At 31.0% G+C, this 18615-nt stretch overlaps 2 protein-coding genes across 2 annotated transcripts; one reads left to right on the forward strand and one right to left on the reverse strand.

The window, feature by feature from the left end:
• Positions 1-1976: 1976 nt before the first annotated feature.
• LOC139522688 (uncharacterized) lies at positions 1977-10974 on the reverse strand. The gene is made up of 10 exons (XM_071316156.1): positions 10861-10974; positions 9805-9888; positions 9118-9307; positions 8573-8733; positions 7576-7721; positions 7075-7177; positions 6064-6168; positions 4771-4902; positions 3983-4199; positions 1977-2497 (listed from the first exon to the last, which is right to left on the reverse strand). Exons 1-10 carry the CDS (start codon positions 10972-10974, stop codon positions 2178-2180), a joined length of 1572 nt encoding a protein of 523 aa, XP_071172257.1. The 3' UTR covers positions 1977-2177.
• Positions 10975-11245: 271 nt separating this feature from the next.
• LOC139522689 (uncharacterized) lies at positions 11246-18308 on the forward strand. The gene is made up of 7 exons (XM_071316157.1): positions 11246-11321; positions 13439-13513; positions 14696-14770; positions 15803-15880; positions 16662-16754; positions 17672-17843; positions 18299-18308. Exons 1-7 carry the CDS (start codon positions 11276-11278, stop codon positions 18306-18308), a joined length of 549 nt encoding a protein of 182 aa, XP_071172258.1. The 5' UTR covers positions 11246-11275.
• Positions 18309-18615: the final 307 nt, after the last annotated feature.

Here is an 18615-nt window from a genome sequence, read left to right on the forward strand (position 1 = left end):
GATTTATAATTAAATTACTTTAAAGGTTTATTTTACCCATCCAAACCCATTTCTTTTGTTAGAGCTTTATCTAGAATAGATTTATGAAAATCAACAACTCTGTGGGCTTCCTCAGTAATTACAATTTCCTTTCCCTTAGTTTTAATATCAATATCATAATTTTGAGTTGAAGTTTTATGAGCAGGTGGTTGAGTCTCGGCTTCCGAGTCATCTCTATTAGCATTTTCTGGAGCAGGACATTGTGAATGTATATTTTTATCTGACTTTTAAGTCTAAATATTTTTGTCTTTTGTAAGAGCTTTATCTACAACAGATTTTGAGTTGAAGGTTCAGGAGCAGGTGGTTGTGTCTTAGCTTCCAAGTCATGTCTATTAGCATTTTCATGAGCAAGACATTGTGAATAAATGTATATTTTTGGAACATTTGTATCTGACATTTAAGTCAAAGTAAATATTTTTGTCTTTTGTACATGTTGTAAGGGCATTATCTGGAATAGATTTATGAAAATCAATAACTCTGTGGGTTTCCTCGGTAATTACAATTTCCTTTCCCTTAGTTTTGACTTATAAATACATTAAAGGTTTATTTTACTTTTCAAAGCCAATACTATTGTAAGACCTTTATCTGGAATAGATTTATGAAAATCAATAACTCTCTGGGTTTTCTCAGTAATTACAATTTTCTTTCCCTTAGTTTTGATTTATAGATTACATTAAAGGTTTATTTTACTTTTTAAAGCCAATACTATTGTAAGACCTTTATCTGGAATAGATTTATGAAAATCAATAACTCTCTGGGTTTTCTCAGTAATTACAATTTTCTTTCCCTTAGTTTTGATTTATAAATTGCATTAAAGGTTTATTTTACCCATCCAAACCCATTTCTTTTGTTAGAGCTTTATCTAGAATAGATTTATGAAAATCAATAACTCTGTGGGCTTCCTCAGTAATTACAATTTCCTTTCCCTTAGATTTTATATCAATATCAAAATTTTGAGTTGAAGTTTCATGATCAGTCATGTCTATTAGCATTTTCATGAGCAGGACATTGTGAATGAATGTATATTTTTTGAACATTTTTATCTGACATTTAAGGTGGTATACCCAACACTTTCACTAAAATTAATTTGGCTTGTTTAATTTTCATAAAATTTTGACACAGTATTTACTTTGACCCTTTAACAAAAATATAAAAAATTCAAATAATTTGAACCATCTGTTTAATCAGAAAAATTACACTGGTTATATAGCAGTTTGACAAACACTTATTTTGATCATTGAGATGCTTAATATTCCCTTAACAACACAACGTAATTAAAACGTTCTGCTGATTTTACAAAGTTATCTCCCTGTAGTATTAGGTACCACCTTAAGTCAAAGTAAATATCTTTGTAAGAGCTTTATCTAGAATAGATTTAAGAAAACCAATAACTCTGTGGGCTTCCTCAGTAATTACAATTTCCTTTCCCTTAGTTTTGACTTTATAAATTGAATTAAAGGTTTATTTCATTTTTCAAACCCAGTTCTTTTGTTAGAGCTTTATCTAGAATAGATTTATGAAAATCAACAACGCTGTGGGCCTCCTCAGTAGTTATAATTTCCTGTCCCTTAGTTTTGACTTATAAATTACATTAAAGGTTTATTTTACTTTTCAAACCCAGTTCTTTTGTAAGAGCTTTATCTGGAATAGATTTATGAAAATCAATAACTCTGTGGGCTTCATCAGTAATTACAATTTCCTTTCCCTTACTTTTAATATCTATATCAAGTTTTGAGTTGAAGGTTCAGGAGCAGGTTATGTCTCAGCTTCTGAGTCATCTCTATTAGCATATTCAGGAGCAGGATATTGTGAATAAATGTAAATTTTTTGTCCGTTTTTATCTGACATTTAAGTCAAAGTAATTTTTTTTTTAAATTTTGTGGGACAATGTAAAAATGATTTCCACTGTTGACCCACTCAAAATTACATTTCAAAATAAGTTTGTCAACTCCTATCTACTAGTGTAGTCCTCGCTTAATCTTAATTGATTATTCTATTTTTACAAAGAAAATGATATTTATTTTCAGATTATTTTTTTAATCTATTACACTACAGTGTATATAATTGAGGACAATATAATGAAGCTTTTAGAAAATTGTTTAGAAGTGAATTATAAATTACATTAATATTTAATTATTTTACTCTTCCAAAGGAAGTACTTTTGTAAGAGCTTTATCTAAAATAGATTTATGAAAATCAATAACTCTCTGTGCTTCCTCAGTAATTACAATTTCCTTTCCCTTACTTTTAATAAAAATATCAATCTGAAAATTTTGAGTTGAGGATTGAGGAGCAGGTGGTTGTGTATCAGCTGCTGCTGCTTCATCTATGTCGACCTGTTCTGGAGCAGAAACTTGTGACTCTTCACCATTGTTACACACTGTCACTGGTATTGTTGTCAGTGAGTTACAGTAGGCAGTAAAAACTTCTGGTACAAATTTGCGTCTGATTTTTTTTTCTGAAATAAAAGATAAGTATCTAACTCATTTGTTCAAAACCAATGTCTAGATCTTATTTACAGCTCTTCCATAAAAGCATGTAAAACAAAACTTTGATCAACTTGCTTGCTTATGATGTTTGCTTACAATAGGTAGGCAGAGTGTAATTTGTTGACAATAGACAAGCTGAAAATACAAATCTTTTACATTATATTGTGTTTTTTACTTTTAGTTAATTGTAAGGACTCAACTTAACTATAACAGATTTAAATGTGTGATGAATGCGCAAGAAATAAAATTATCAGTAATTCGTATATTTTCTCTTTGATCTTACTGCCTAATATATTCAAGTATCAACTTACTGGCTGTATCACTGAAAATATCAGGCAATACATTGTGTGACGTCATAATTACCGATAAACAGAATAATAGGTAGTTTCGTTTTTGATAATGACGGGCTCGTCTAGATATTCCACATGATATAGTCAGTATCAAAAATGAAACTATCTACTGTTCTATATTTAGCTGTTTTTCTTTTTCTTGATGCAACATTTAGTTTGAGTACAGTTTCTTAATTCAATCCAAACGTCAAATTTTTTATTATGATATGAATATCAAAACCCATAATGCCTCTCGTGCAAGTTACTTTCAGTGTTTTCGGTATCGGTTGTTTACTTTTCCATTGTGACGTCAGATATTTTTTATGACAACGTCAAAATTTACGGGCACTTTTGTGGAGATAGTTGAGAACTTGCTAACAAATCATGCAAATGCCATCGACACTTATAAAACATTTTATAGTACAACAAACATGGAGTAATAATGATCATAAAACTCTTTCAAATTTTCAATGTATCAAAATGCCTCTTTGGAAAATGCTACCATAAATATATATGGAGGTAATGATGCTGTTGTTGGACAATTATGGTATATTTGATTAATAATTTAACTTCTTGATAAAGTTTTTGGCTGTTTTAGTTATTGCATTTTTTTATTTGCCTTACATAAAACTATTGTCAGAAGTATATGATTAAGCGATTAATACATGGCTTTTTCCATATCAGCCTGGGTATCATCCCGAGACCCATATCAACATCTCGACTCAGTCTCGGGCTGATATGGAGGTCTCAGGATGATACCCAGGCTGATATGGAAAAGGCCATGCATTAATCTATATACATTACTTGTTATATAAGTTACTTTGATGTATAGTTCTTACAAAAAAATAGAATTTTCTTATTTAGAATATAAACTATACATTGTTGTTGATGTATGTACAGTCAAACCTGCAATGGCCACCACCTTATGTATGCAATATCATGTGTAAAAATGCTTTAATCAGATACCCATTGTAGTGTATTTTATCTGAAATAAACCCATAAATATAAAGACCACTTACAGTACAATATCACCAGATGTTTGCTCTCCCTTGGAAGATCATGATTATTTAAAACAGGTTTGACTGAACATATGATTCCTATATTTAAAAATAGTTATGTTCTTACCAACTAGTTCTTCAATTTTACTTGACACCTCAGGGTATGTTTTGTAAGCCTCTTCCCAAGTGTTTATTTTTACTGTCTGACATAAAAATGTCTGTAAGCTTTTTCGAGCCTTAATCCTGTCAACAGTTCCAGCTGTTTTTTCCAACCCCTCTTCGGCAGCAAGGCTTAAGTAGGAAAATGTGGCCTCCTCAGAAAGACCTTGTAAAGCCCGAAATAGCTGTAACAGAAAATGGTTTTAAAGGTAATTTAATTAACAAAATTGAATAATTCAGATGATTTAAATAAAAGTTATAGGGTGTAGTAAATTCTTTACATAGAGTGTCATGTGGTGACCGTGTTACCCCTATGGTTTAGTAGGGGTTAGTAAATTTCATAGTGGATTCATGACGTCACTTCTATTGATGTTATCGTGTTTTATTGTTTATTTTTCTACAAATTGCAGCATTAATCAGTGCACAGTAGACATATTTTCTTTTTATTTATATTGTTGGCAGTATTTCATTCCTTTTTTATTTCACATACCTTGTTTCAGCTTGATTTACAAATCAAAGTGTAAAACCATGAACAGTTTGGGTAGGTTTTAGATTATATAAAAAAAATACCATGTCTCAAATTAAATCATTGACACATCATATGTTTGTGAGACTTTGCCAATATGATTTATATACATTTATAGAATGTACAGGTAATAAGTAACAACCTTAGACAGTACAAATCTAATCCAGCCAATTTTGTGAAAGGCACAAACTTACTGATTTTGTTAGAAAATAAACATATATTTTACAAACCTTTTGTGGAATATTCTTATGACATCCCTGCTTAGCTTCAAATCTTTTCACTAAACTTATAAAACAAATATAACATCTCTCAGAGTATGACGCCATACTTTTAATTGTGCTGCAGCTGTCTTCAGTTAAGTTCTGGAGGAAAAAATAAAAATATAACATTAAATGCCAATGTAGAATTAACAAATTTTACCTTCATCCTAAAATTTGCTACAAAGGCTATTTCAGGTAAATACTTCATAAAACTAAGTAGGAGTTATTTGATCCAACTGATTTTAGTTACATATTGTACACATTCATTTTTTATATAAATAAGGCTGTTAGCTTTCTCTTTTGAATTGTTTTACATTCCCATATCAGGGTCTTTTATAGCTGACTATGCGGTATGGGCTCTGCTCATTGTTGAAGGATGTACTGTGACCGATAGTTGTTAATGTTTGCGTCATTTTGATCTCTTGGACAGTTGTTTCATTGGCAATCATAACACATCTTCTTTTTTATATGACCCTTAATATTATGATCACTCTTGTTTAAAATACTGGAAGACTTACATGGACCATGTTCTATACACTCTTCAAAACTTTGACTTCTTGGGAATTTGTCACCATATTTTCAGACTCATGAAATTTATCTCAGATATTTATTATGCATTCTTATGCGAAGTTATTATTTTGCTTTTTGAACAAAGCCATATTCTTATTCCCATAAAACGGCAACACAAGTTGTATTTCGACAAACAGACAGATGATGATTCAAGCTAAGAAATTAAATGAAATCATTTTTGAGACAAGTTCACCTGTTTCAATTAATTTCTAACATAGGGAAACAGTTCCTTTTTTATGACATTTGTGTTTCATATAAAAATAGCTACTGTGTTATATGTGTTTGCCTTGATGTACAAATATTCAAATTTGTTTTATAAAAATTGAAATAACTATATCATGCCATGCTGGGTATATTTAAATCTTGACATGGACAGGCATATCATTTGTCAACATTTCCTCGATATAAATATATTGAAAATATAATGTCTATTCCCATGTTGAATGGACATATATAGATCACAGTATGATACAAGTTAAACTATGAGCTTCTGCTCACTGATGATACCTCCTCCGCAAGTGGATAATTTAGTCTAAAAATAGGTATTAGTGGAAGCAGGAACAGGAAGTTTGAATCTGAAACTGATCACAGTGCATAGCTGACTTATATAAAGATAATTTGTCTCATATTCATCTTTTTCTCTCTCTAAAATGTCGGTCAAAAATTTCTCAGTGACTGCCTAAGATCACTTACTGTTTTATTGATATCTGTCTGCATATTTATTTTTCTTATTTGTTCCACCAAGTCTTTTCCTTTGGAACCTGCTTTAAAATACAACCTGGCCTGTTCTACTTTTTGCTACAATATAAGAAGTAAACCTATTAAACGCTGCATTCTAATGTTTATATAAGGAATGACTGTAATATTTTTTCTGTCTATGAAGAAATAACATAAAAAATTTGGTGCACTGAATAAAACGAGTAGCAGGTTATTTAACAGTGTGCATAACATTTATTATGTTATTTCGAATTGACAGAAAAAGTATTACAGTCATTCCTTATAATTTAATTCTAAATTCCATTTTAAACTGTAGAAAACCATGAAAAAATGTTGATGACGTCACAGTCACATGACTAAATTATGTCTATGGGCTGATGACAAAATAACGTCAGCTAATCAGAAGACATGTTACATCCAAAATTAAATTATTTCTAATTGGTATTTATAGAATAACTAATCGAAGAATTGAAATAGAGAAAAAATTTCAACGAGTGACCGAACAACACATTTATTTACGAATGCTCGATTTCTTTAATTAGTTATTCTTTTGATTACAGTGTCTATTTATTTTTAAAGAAATTAATGTAGAAAATGTAAGGCATATATCTTTTTCCTACTTATTGACAATTTGTTTTGATCCGACGTTATCGACCTCTTGACAACGCCTATAGTTGTATGACGTCAGAGAGTTAAATAACCATGTTTATTTCACATGTGAAATTATCGGTTTTTATTTAACTGGGAGATCAATGTAATTCATTGCAACCAATGTAATAATATTTGTTAATGATTTTTCTTCTTCATTGTATGCTACATGTGTTTCTTTTAGTGTTGGTCCATGCAGTACTGTAAATTATTTGCTATGCACTTCAAATTTTGGACTGAAACTATATGAAGTTCAATTTTGCTATGCTTTTACGAAATATGAAATCTAAAATTAAGTTGATTATAAGAGTGAAATTGGTTATTGGTAAAAAGACTTACTTGCAATGTCACTGGCAAAGTTGACATTTGAAAGTTATGTCTGTTGCCTAACAGTCTTGCTTCCTCTGGTGTTAAACCTACATAAACTGACACATCCAATTCTCTGCAAAGGAATTACTAAATAAATAATTAACATCCAATATTTGTGAGCTAGGCATGAGTCCTGTCTTGCTCAAGTTATGCATGCACACTCTTTGAGTGTTTTTCTATATTTTAAGAAAACTTTTGTGTGTAAAAATCTAAAAACCCTTATCTTATTTTATTAAAAATTCAGCTATATTCATATGCTTATTTTCAAATCAACTCATTTAAAACTCATTGTATGTCATGTTATCATGCATCAGATTACATATAATATAGATCTGATATTGTTGGATTGATGTTTAGAAGAGTTGTATATATATATATATATATGTAATAATAACATAATTAAATTAATTCATAAATTACATGGCTACTGTAAAAGTTAATGAACACAAAAAAGTGATAAAACCAATTTACCCAATTCCTTTAATTCCTTCTTCTTGTAATCCCTTTATAGCAGCCACAAGGTGATTACCACCAAGCAAGTAAAGAGTAAAATCAGTAGATTTTATCTCTGAATTACTCTCTAGAAGTTGTCCTCTAAATTTCTCAGGATCTGAACACTGAAATAAATGTTAATATGCATATCAAAATTTTCTCATCATTTTTATGGTGTATATGACAGCTTAAGTAGTAGAAAAGAATTTTGTATTTTGAAACAGTCGTGTGTGTATTTTAGTTATATTTTGTACTTATTTTTAAAAAAACTTAACCATTAAACAGTGTAAATTATTAATTTACAATCTGCAATCCCGTAACTATGTACAGAGAGATCAATACACTTACACACCCAGGCTTTACAATGATTGTTGTTTTTGGCCCTGAATTCATTAACTGTTGGCCCCATAACCCCTGAAATAAATCCCAACTTTCTACTTGTGGTATTAAACATTGTGGTATAATTTCAGAGCAATCAAAATACTTATACACAAAATATCATCCTGAATCTTGAAAATCACTTAAACTAAAGTTATTGTCTAGAAACCAATGTTTCTTTGGACGACACAGATGATGACATCATATCATTATATTTTGTATATATTGTAATTGATCTACAATTAGAGTGGGCAACCGTAAATTAGATTACAGAAACAAACCAAAAATTCAGCAATTTTTCAATTTGTAAAGGGGGCATAACTCTAGAACGGCAAAAGTGTTGTGACACCACTAAAATTCTATATTAAACTGTGTTTTCTGGTAATAAGCATTAATTTTGTGTTTAAGTTTTACAACAATATGGTTAAGGCAAACTGAAGTTGGAGATCATAAACAAAATTTAGGTTATACAAACTGACAAGGATAAAACTTATTGCTACAGCGAGGCATTAAAAAGTACAACAACATGTATTACATGCCTGGAGTGCAAACCATAAATATTACAATTTTTGTTTCAAATTTTAGTATTTAAAAGTACCTGAGATGGGTCCACTAGCACAGGCAGATGTGTCCCCTGTGGGATTGCTGCTTGCTCACGTATCTTATTTCTTATCTCCACAACCCAGTCCTCTCTTACTGTCCTGCATAAATATTCCTGTGGTGGGCTAGAAAGGGTCTGAGCATCAACAGTAAATTCACCTATTAAAGTACAAATAATTATTTGATAATGACTTACAATAAATTGCATGTAGTACAAAATTTCTATGATTTACACCTTTGCATGCTTTTTAATATGTCCACAGTGATATTATAAAGTCAATTAAAAAAGCTTTATAAAATTGAGAATGGAATTATATAATAAAATACCATTTTATATGCAGATCACAAAATCCATGCAAATATATTTTTGTACATTATCAACTTATCATGCTTATAATGATTAAAAAAAATACAACTAATTGTCTTTAATTTCAGATAATATAATGAAATACAATTACATACATGAATATAAAACTGTAAGAACCAAATTATTTTTAAAGTTCCTACTGTTCATATGCTAGTTCAAAATTTCAAATAAATTACCAATCAATTTATCATCTTCAACAGATTTACCAAAACTGGGCTCAATATGGGTCACTGCTGGCAGCCTGTTCTCTTTTTCTTTGGTTATTTTTCTGGAGGGTTTGGCCTGAAACTTTTTGATTACTTCAATGGAACCTGTATATTTGTCTTTCCCCAGTTTTAGTCCCTTCTTCTGACCAATGAAATAAATCTACAAAAAAAGGAATACATATGCTTATCATGATATGTTACATACACATTATAGAATACAGAATTGAATCAGGGAATGTGTCAATTATGTATATATACCATTTACTGATTTTTTGTTTTCAATAATCCTAATTAATAACAAAATTATACATGTATCTATTGGTCTCTGTGTGTCATTCAAATGCTGTATCCATCAAGTATACAATACTTTCCCTTAGACAGAGTGGTGATTTATTTGTTCTTTTGCATTCGTTTATTTGTTTGATGTTGCTATTGTACTTGTAGAAATAAATTTTAATTTTTGATTTATTACTATCTGTATGCCCACCAAAACATATTCAGAAGATTTGTTTACCATATGATAAAATTGTAAATTTTTTAAAAGAGCCTATGGCTTAACAAATAGTCCCAGTACAGAGGGGGAGAACAGGGGTATCCTTCTCCCTTCTCCCACCCCTCTTCTCCTTTCCCTCTTCTCCTTTTTTTATTTTAATTTACCGGAAAAAAGAGATATTTAATTTTTTCTCCTTTCTCCCAGCCTTCCTCTCCTTTACCCCTGTCCTCCCCCTCAGTACAAGTTTTCTAAAATATAGAAGAAACCAGCATCGATTCGACATTGTATTAATTTAAACAACTACACTTTTAATAATTGTGTAGATAAGGCCACACTTTAAAATATTTTGGTTTGCCCAAACCCTACCCAAAGCTTGAGACAGTGGGTAGGTAGGTAGGCATTTTCTTTTTTCAAAAAAAGAAATTGAAGTATCAGATGTTTACTAGTCTTCATGCCTATTTGATTAAAAAAAACTTCTTCAAATCAGGACAATAAAAGAATTTGAGTAGGCAGCTTTTTTCTGGGTAGGTAGCGTTTGGGCAAACAAACCTATTATTTATTATGGCCTAATTTGCCAGGAATAAACTTCCAAAAGAATTAACATTACATTTACAAATTAATTAACGTGAGGGTTATGTATATCTTTTGATATTTATATATCTTCTAAAAATAGAACTCCATAATAAACCCATGTAAAAATACTTGTTGCTTTATACGATGTAGTCCGGAAACTCCGCCCACATGGGGCTTTGATCTGTATATATATATATTTATTCTTTATTATATAAAAATAGCCTCATATATGTACAGTGATCATATTATCATCAAATTCTTTAACTTTTGTACATCATTAAGGGTGTTATCTTCTTGTTAATAAAGTATGCAAATCAACTAAATGTATGTGTTGCGTACAATATTTTTATGTAGGCACGCCTACTCGGAATTTTTGTAAGTTTAATTTTAACTTTTGACACATGCGCAGGTCTAATTGTTGAATGTTGTCTAACAAGACGACATTCATTTCGACATCTAAAAAGTAGCGATGTCCTGTACTTTAGAATCAGATTATAAATTGGACATTTAACATTTTTTAAAGTTTAATAGGATAAAAATATACTTGAATACTGTGCGAATATTGATAGTTGGGAGCCGATAGTTGTAAATGTAGCGAACTCGCAAGTTCGTGGGCTAAAGCCGATTGATTTCTAAATAATTCTTACCAAATAGACAAATTTACTCCCTTTGACGGATTTAACCTTCGGGTATTTCTTTCCATTTTCATCAACTGCTTGTTTGCCACCAATTTTTAAAACCCCTGCGTCTATCTTCCACATCTTGAGTTGGATTGTTGACAGACGATCAGCTGCACGTGACCGATTTACAACCACAACACAAACAAAGCGAGCAAAGTAGTTCCATCAACAATGCGCGAATTCATATGCTGTTTCCGACATTTAGCATGTTTTGAAGTAAAACGCAAACAATTTATTTCATTAACTTTATCACAATTACATCAAATATATATCTGGAGTAATAATATCTTTAGAAATTACTTATATTACTCCACGAACGAAAATAGAATCTGGAAATCCGCACGCGATTTGACTTCCAGATCGTCTGAACAGCTGAAGGAATATGGCAGATTCTGATGATTATTTCAATTCTTTAGAAGATGCAATAGGTAAGGCTTGGTTCCCAAAAAGCATTTACACATTTAAAATACTGGTATTTCAAATAAAAATAATGTATGGCCAATTAAGACAGTTTGCAATATTCCTGTGGGTAACATTTGATACCAGATACACCGTAAATCGACAACTTGCAAGGACTGAAAGTTCCAATATTTTCCTACAAAACTTCAGTAAATAAAATTTGCTCCTGCCTGTTACAGCTACAAAAAGTTTTTCTCATCCATACAATTAAATTTTCCATCAAAATTTACAATGACGTACATGTAATTATTAAAACCAAACTTGGACAGAAGCTTCTTAATACTGTCAAAAGATAGTATCTAGAGGAAAATATGAAAGAAGCGAAAAAACCTTAGTTACAAATTTTTATAAAAAAAATTGAGGTTATTGCAATATAGCTCTGGATGAATTTTTCACCAAATAAAAACTTAAAAGCAAGAATTATTTGCTTATTTAGTTTAAAATACCCAAAGTCAATGTGCTGATTTGAAATAATTGAAGAAAAAAAACCTGCTAAAATGACCACATGTATAAAACAAAACATAGAAAAAAAGACCTATAAGCCACACTATCTTCACATGTACAAAAGAGGTAAATTTTCCACGTACAGAAACAATAAAAAAAAATGTGCTTTGAAACATAAAAAAATATATGTTTCTAACTCCATAATTTTTTAATGCAATGAAATGAAGGCTTACGAATTGTGTGTATCTTTTAACATGCGCTCCCTTTTGATTAACATAAATTTTACATTTTACATTTTAGAGTTATGTGATTTAATTTTGCATTTTTTGGTTAATGTCTTGCTTATTATAATTGATAGAAATAAACTGTAAACAGCAAAATTGTTCAGCAAAGTAATATCTACAAAAAAGTCAACATGACCAAAATGGTGAATTGACCCCAAAAAAGTTATTGCCCTTTTAAGACAATTTTTAGAATGTTTTGTAAATCTTAATTTCTTATGACAATCTTCCTCTTTGAAACTCCTTGGGGAGGGGGAGTGGGAGGGGTAAATGCATTTTTTGGCTTATATCTCTGAAACAAAAGCATTTACATCAATATGAAATTGGAAAAAAAAATTCATCACTTCAAGTTCTATCTGCTCTGAATTTTAAGACACATCAGACAACCTGTTGATGGGTTGCTGCCCAAAATTGAAAATTTAAGTAAACTTTACAGTTTTTGGTTAATTTCTTGAAAATAATGTTAAATAAAGAGACCGCATGCCCTGCAGGGCACAGCTTTATATGAATGCAAAGGTAAAAATGATAAATCAATTAACCCCACCCCCTTTTTCCATTTTTATTTTAACTCCCCTTCTAATTTCTAATGGAGTTGGCAACATATTCATTTAACTACTCATTTAAATACATCATAAATTATAAAATGTTATACAGTCATGGTTAAAAGTAATATTAATTAATACAGTAAACACTTAAAATCATACAACAAATGATCAGCAAGGCAAGATCTCTTATGTAAGTAAAAAAAAACCGAATAGACTAAGAGATCAGTAATACAAGATCAACAAAATAAGATTTTTGTCATGAATAAAATTGAAAATGGAAATGGGGAATGTGTCAAAGAGACAACAACCCGACCATAAATCAGACAACACAGAAGGCCGCCAATGGGTCTTTGTTGCAGCAAGTAACTCCAGAAGCATCCTTGAGCTGACCCATAAACAAATATATATACTAGTTAATTGATAATGGACGTCATACTAAACTCCGAATTATACACAAAAAATAAAATTAAAAATCATACAAGACTAATAAGGCCAGAAGCTTTTGACTTGGGACAGGCACAGAAATGCGGCAGGGTTAAACATGGTTTTTTTAGATCTCGATCTTCCCGCTGTACCTCTAGACTATTATTGTCTTCAATGTTGGAGAGTGTTCTTGATGTTTGATTTGCACATAGACCAAGGTGAGCAACTTGGGTGTCTTGGCCTGCTTTTTTCATATTTCCTCCTTATCCACTCACCCTGGAAATTAATTGGTAGCTCCTTAATCACATACAAATGTCAAAATCAATGTAATATTTTGTTCTGCCCCTTTATGGATACATTGTATATTGATTGATGTTTTTATCTGTTCAATAGATTCAGATTATGTAAATATCACAGATACATGGATGATGGAAATGAATAGGCCTGATGAAAGTGATAATGGTGAAGGTAATAAATTCAATTAAGGATTTTGATTATTTAACATGATTAACTAAATCAGTGGGGGATCCATAATTTTTCATAAGTGGGGGCCCACTGGCTGCCTAAGAGGGGGTACTGCTTTATTCATGCTTCAGTGATTCCTTATATAATCATCCAAATTTTTCCAAAAAAAAAAAGAGAGTCTCGGACCTCCTGGAAAATCTTCTAAATCTGCCTCTGTAAATTTTTGAATATGTACAACTAATTGATTAATTGAACATATTGTTTAGCCCCAAACTCAATATCACAAATTATATTTTGGTTTGAGTATTCAATTACCTTATTTGACGATATTGTGATATGAATGCATAAAAAAATTAATTAAGTCATGCACAGAAGACTTATTATATTATATGGAGATAAATTTTACTTTCTCGATGTCCAGCTTGGATGAGGCCATTTTAATATTATAAAACGTCAAGGTCATAAAAAAGAGAAATCTTTAAGCTAAAGGATGTCAATTCCTGTCATACGTCGCAGTTGATTACAAAACCATACAGAAGCTGACAATGACAACATTGTTGGGTTGATGTTTAGACGAGTTGTATATACATGTATATATATATAGATATACATTGTAGGAGGATGTGGTATGAGTGCCAATGAGACAACTCTCCATCCAAATAAAAATTCATAAAAGTAAACCATTGTAGGTCAAGGTACGGCCTTTAACACGGAGCCTTGGCTCACACAGAACAACAAGCTATAAAGGGCCCAACAAATTACTAGTGTAAAACCATTTAAACAGGAAAACCAATGGTCTTATCTTTTAAAAAAATGAGAAATACATTTGTTCAAGAGTGGAGCAACATTATTTTTTACCAGTCAGGCCACAATTAAAAATATTTTGGTTTGCCCAAACCCTACCCGAAGGTTGAGACAGTGGGTAGGTAGGTAGGCATTTTCTTTTTTTTTTCAAAAAGAGAAATTGAAGTATAGGGTTTTTATTAGTCTTCATGCCTATCTGATTAAAAAAAAAACTTCTTCAAATCAGGACAATAAAAGAATTTGAGTAGGCAGCTTTTTTCTGGGTAGGTAGCGTTTGGGCAAACAAACCTATTCTTTTTTATGGCCTCACTCATTTCATATAATTTATGAAATGTATGCTATAGGTATAGTTATGTTTTAATCTGTTCAATAATTCTTTAGATTCAGATTATGAAAATATCACAGATACATGTATGATGGAAATGAATAGTCCAGATGAAAGTGATAATGGTGAAGGTAATAAATTTAAGGTGGCTAGGGCGTCTTAATTAAAACTGACAGAATTTTTTGATAACTTGTCAAAATGAAGCTTTTATCATGCTTTTTTCAAATTGTCAGATTTTGTATAGCTTATTCATGGAAAATCAAATTTTGTGTGATAAAAAGAAAACGTTAACGTTCTATAAGAACTTTAAGATAAAATGTGAGAATATTGTTCATATAACATGCTTTCAAATAAGCAAAAGAAAAAATGGGGTCACCGAACATGTTTTCTTGCTACATATTGAAATAGGTAAATTCATAACACTTTCTATTGTAAAAACTACTTTATCAGAGTTATCTCCCCTTATTTGGCAAATTTTGAAAAAATCTAATGAAACAGAAACAAGGTGTTTTTGCAAATTACAACTGCAATTATGTTTAAACACACAATTTTCTTTATTCATATCAAAAGTCTTGTACAAAAATTACATACAACTCTCAAAATTTGCACATTTCACCAAATATATAGACCAAAGATATCTGCTTATTCAAAATCCAAGATGGAGGAAGACACCCGAGTCTCCTTAATTAATGATTTTGATTGTATAAGTAGCAAAAACTTAAAGTTTGTAGCTCCCAATTTGTAATATTATAAGATTTATTCCATTCATAAATATCATCCCCAAATGCATGATTTCCTTGGATTATGCTTTCATGCAGATTACACTTACTACCTTATAACAATTTATACTGCAACTAGTTTGTTTCCTAAATATAGTAATACAGCTATATTTTGTGCAATGAGAATTTCATCATGCAACACTTTTCCACAATCAGGGGTTCCTTAAAGGATGAAAATAAGTTTGAATTTAGTTTTACAATTTTAATAGCTATCATTGTATTAATTTAAGTTGCAGTATAAAAACAATATATAGTCAATTTAAAACAAATATAAATTAACTTAGAGATACTCCTGCTTGGTTACAATTTCTAAAGTAAATTTCTAAAAATTAATTTACTATTTTGAATTACTGTAAGTGAATTTATTTATTTGTCCAATTTCAGACAGCTATCAAGATACAGATGATTCTGACCTAGAATGTGAGTCAGGAGATGAAGTTGTGGAAAATATTGAAGCTTCAGGTATATCCTTTAAAGATGTATGTCTAAGGTTCTATGTTACACAATTAAATAGAAAAAACACAAGGTGTTCTCCTATTTTACCGATTTTTTGTCAAGCCTGCAACTTTTTTTGCAGAAAGCTCGACATAGGGATAGTGATATGGTGACGGCAGCAGTAGTGTTAGCTAACAGTCTTAAAAGCTTTATATTTTAGAAGGTGGAAGATCTGGATGCTTCATACTGTGTATATACATTTTGTAGATGCCTCATGTTACAAATTTTCCGTCAGTCACATGTCCAATGTCCTTGACCTCATTTTCATGGTTCAGTGAGACTACTTAAAAAAGAAAAAAAAATGGTTAAGATTTTTTGTAATGTTAAATTCTCTCTAATTATAAGTAATAGGATAACTATATTTGGTATGTGCGTACCTTGCAAGGTCCTCATGTCCGTCAGACAGTTTACTCTTTACCTCGACCTCATTTCATGGATCAGTAAACAAGGTTAAGTTTTGGTGGAAGGACTTTAAGGTGAACATGCCCAGCTAGCAGGTGTCATCTGACCTTGACCTCATTTTCATGGTTCAGTGGTCAAAGTAAAATTTTTGAGTTTTTGTCTATTTTTCTATTACTATATGCAATAGGTCAACTACATTGGGTGAATGGAAATATTTTATTATCTATATGTCAGTCGCACAAGTTTAATTTGACCCTAACCTCATATTTGTGGTTCATTGCTTAGTGTTAAATACATGTATTTGTGTTTTAGTCCTCATGTTATCATGGTAATGTTTGCATTTCAGCACATAGAAAAAGAGGAAGACCATTTGGGTCTTCTGTTGACTGTCATCTGAATTATCCTGGAGATGAAACTATGGAAACTCCTGTGAGAAAAAGTAAGTAGCATGTATATATAATTATATATATATAGATTTTAACATGGCATTTTTCATTTCAGACCCCTTATCAGCCCTATGTCAACTTGGATGCAGACCATTAATCCCCCCCCCCCCCCTTTATTGCATGTCTACCCATTATCACACACAAAAATTGGAGAATTATTTTTCTCCAGTGGTTCCAAAATGGAACAGTCGTTACAGCATTTTTCTTAAAACATCACAGTCTTCACATAAAACCAAAATTTAAAGGCCCAGCAGCCCAGGCTTTTAAAATTGCTCTTGGGCCTGTAAAAATCATATCTTCAGGGCAAAAGAATGTAACTAAAAAATTTCAAAGATTGAGCTCCAGGTCTGTAGATTTAAAAGTTCATCCATCGTAAAGATTGACATCATTATTTGGCATGTGACGTAAAGCTTTTATATTATCTGGCACATGAAATGAAATCATTATTAAAAAAAACGGGCAAGAAGAGGGTTAAACTAATTAGTAAATTTAATATTTCAAAGGTACATATTTTTCTTACCAGTGTTAAAGAAGTCTTTTCTTTATATCAATATACTTGTTATCAAATTGTTGGAGGGTACAAGGAATGTGGCACCAAATTCATCTGTGTGTCCAATGTAAGACATTCTATGTTTGTGCTTATAATTGCTGGATGCTTGCCTAAGGGACATAAACCAACAACCGTTTTGCACGTGTTTAAAATATTTAGAATCTCTCAAAGGCAACTCATTGACCCACTCAATATATTTTGATATAATATTATATGAAAGTAAAAGTGTATCACATGTTTATGTGCATAAAGCGAGATGATTATTTCTGATGTTTTTAAAGGGAGATAATCCAATTTATGGCTTTTATGTTGTCACTGTGTGGTAAGCTCGTTTTCATTCCATTTATTTAAATTTTGCAGAAAGAAGAAGCCTGAAAGCACTGACATCTTTCGCATACATGGTTTGCTGTTCAATGCTTTGCATGTCAGGATTGGACATTATGACCGCAGAGACAGTTAGAAATAATTTTCAATCCCTGTCTACAAATGAAAGAAGTCAGTTCATTCTGAATTGGCTACAAAGCCATTCTAGGTATATATTCATTGATGCACAATTTTCATCTTTCATCATGTTTATATTTCAATATAAGAAGATTTGAAATGATTGCCATTCAAAATATCAGCAATTACAATACAATTTGTTTGTATAAATGGTTCTGATTGTATGACAGTAAGCGTAAAAATTCCTAATCTCCTATGACATCGTTTATCTAAGGGGCCAAAGAATACAACATCTTTTCATGGAATTTTCTTTATAGATCTCTTAATTATAAGTCAGTCACATTACGGCATTCAAAGTGGAGCCTTTATTCACACAGCTAAGTAATCTGTATAGGACCCAAAAATGACAGTGTAAAACAAGACATGACAATTAAATCAATGTCCAGATTTACATGATAACATATGAATTGAAAATCAAAAATTAAAAAACAACAACAATCCACAGCCATCAAAAATACAGACAACTTAATTGATTATTTGTAATAGGTACATATAGTAATATGCAGTGAACTAGGTAAAATATGAGCTAACAATGACCAATTTTTCAATGGGACTACCTGCTGTATGAATTAAAATGCACTACGGTCACTGATGAGTCTTTTGTAGATGAAACGCGCCTCTGGCATATATAAATTTTAGTCCTTGTATCTATGATGAGTTTATTTTATTATAATTACTATGTGAAATTTTTCCAAGAACACATTTTTCGTGATTTCCTTATAACATGAATATTATAAATACCACACTTTTTAAGTGTTAACATATTTAAGCAATGAATCTGCCGGATGAGTTCCTTTAAATAT

Source organism: Mytilus edulis, chromosome 5 (genome assembly GCF_963676685.1).
Source record: "Mytilus edulis chromosome 5, xbMytEdul2.2, whole genome shotgun sequence".
In the NCBI taxonomy this organism is placed as follows: Eukaryota; Metazoa; Mollusca; class Bivalvia; order Mytilida; family Mytilidae; genus Mytilus; species Mytilus edulis.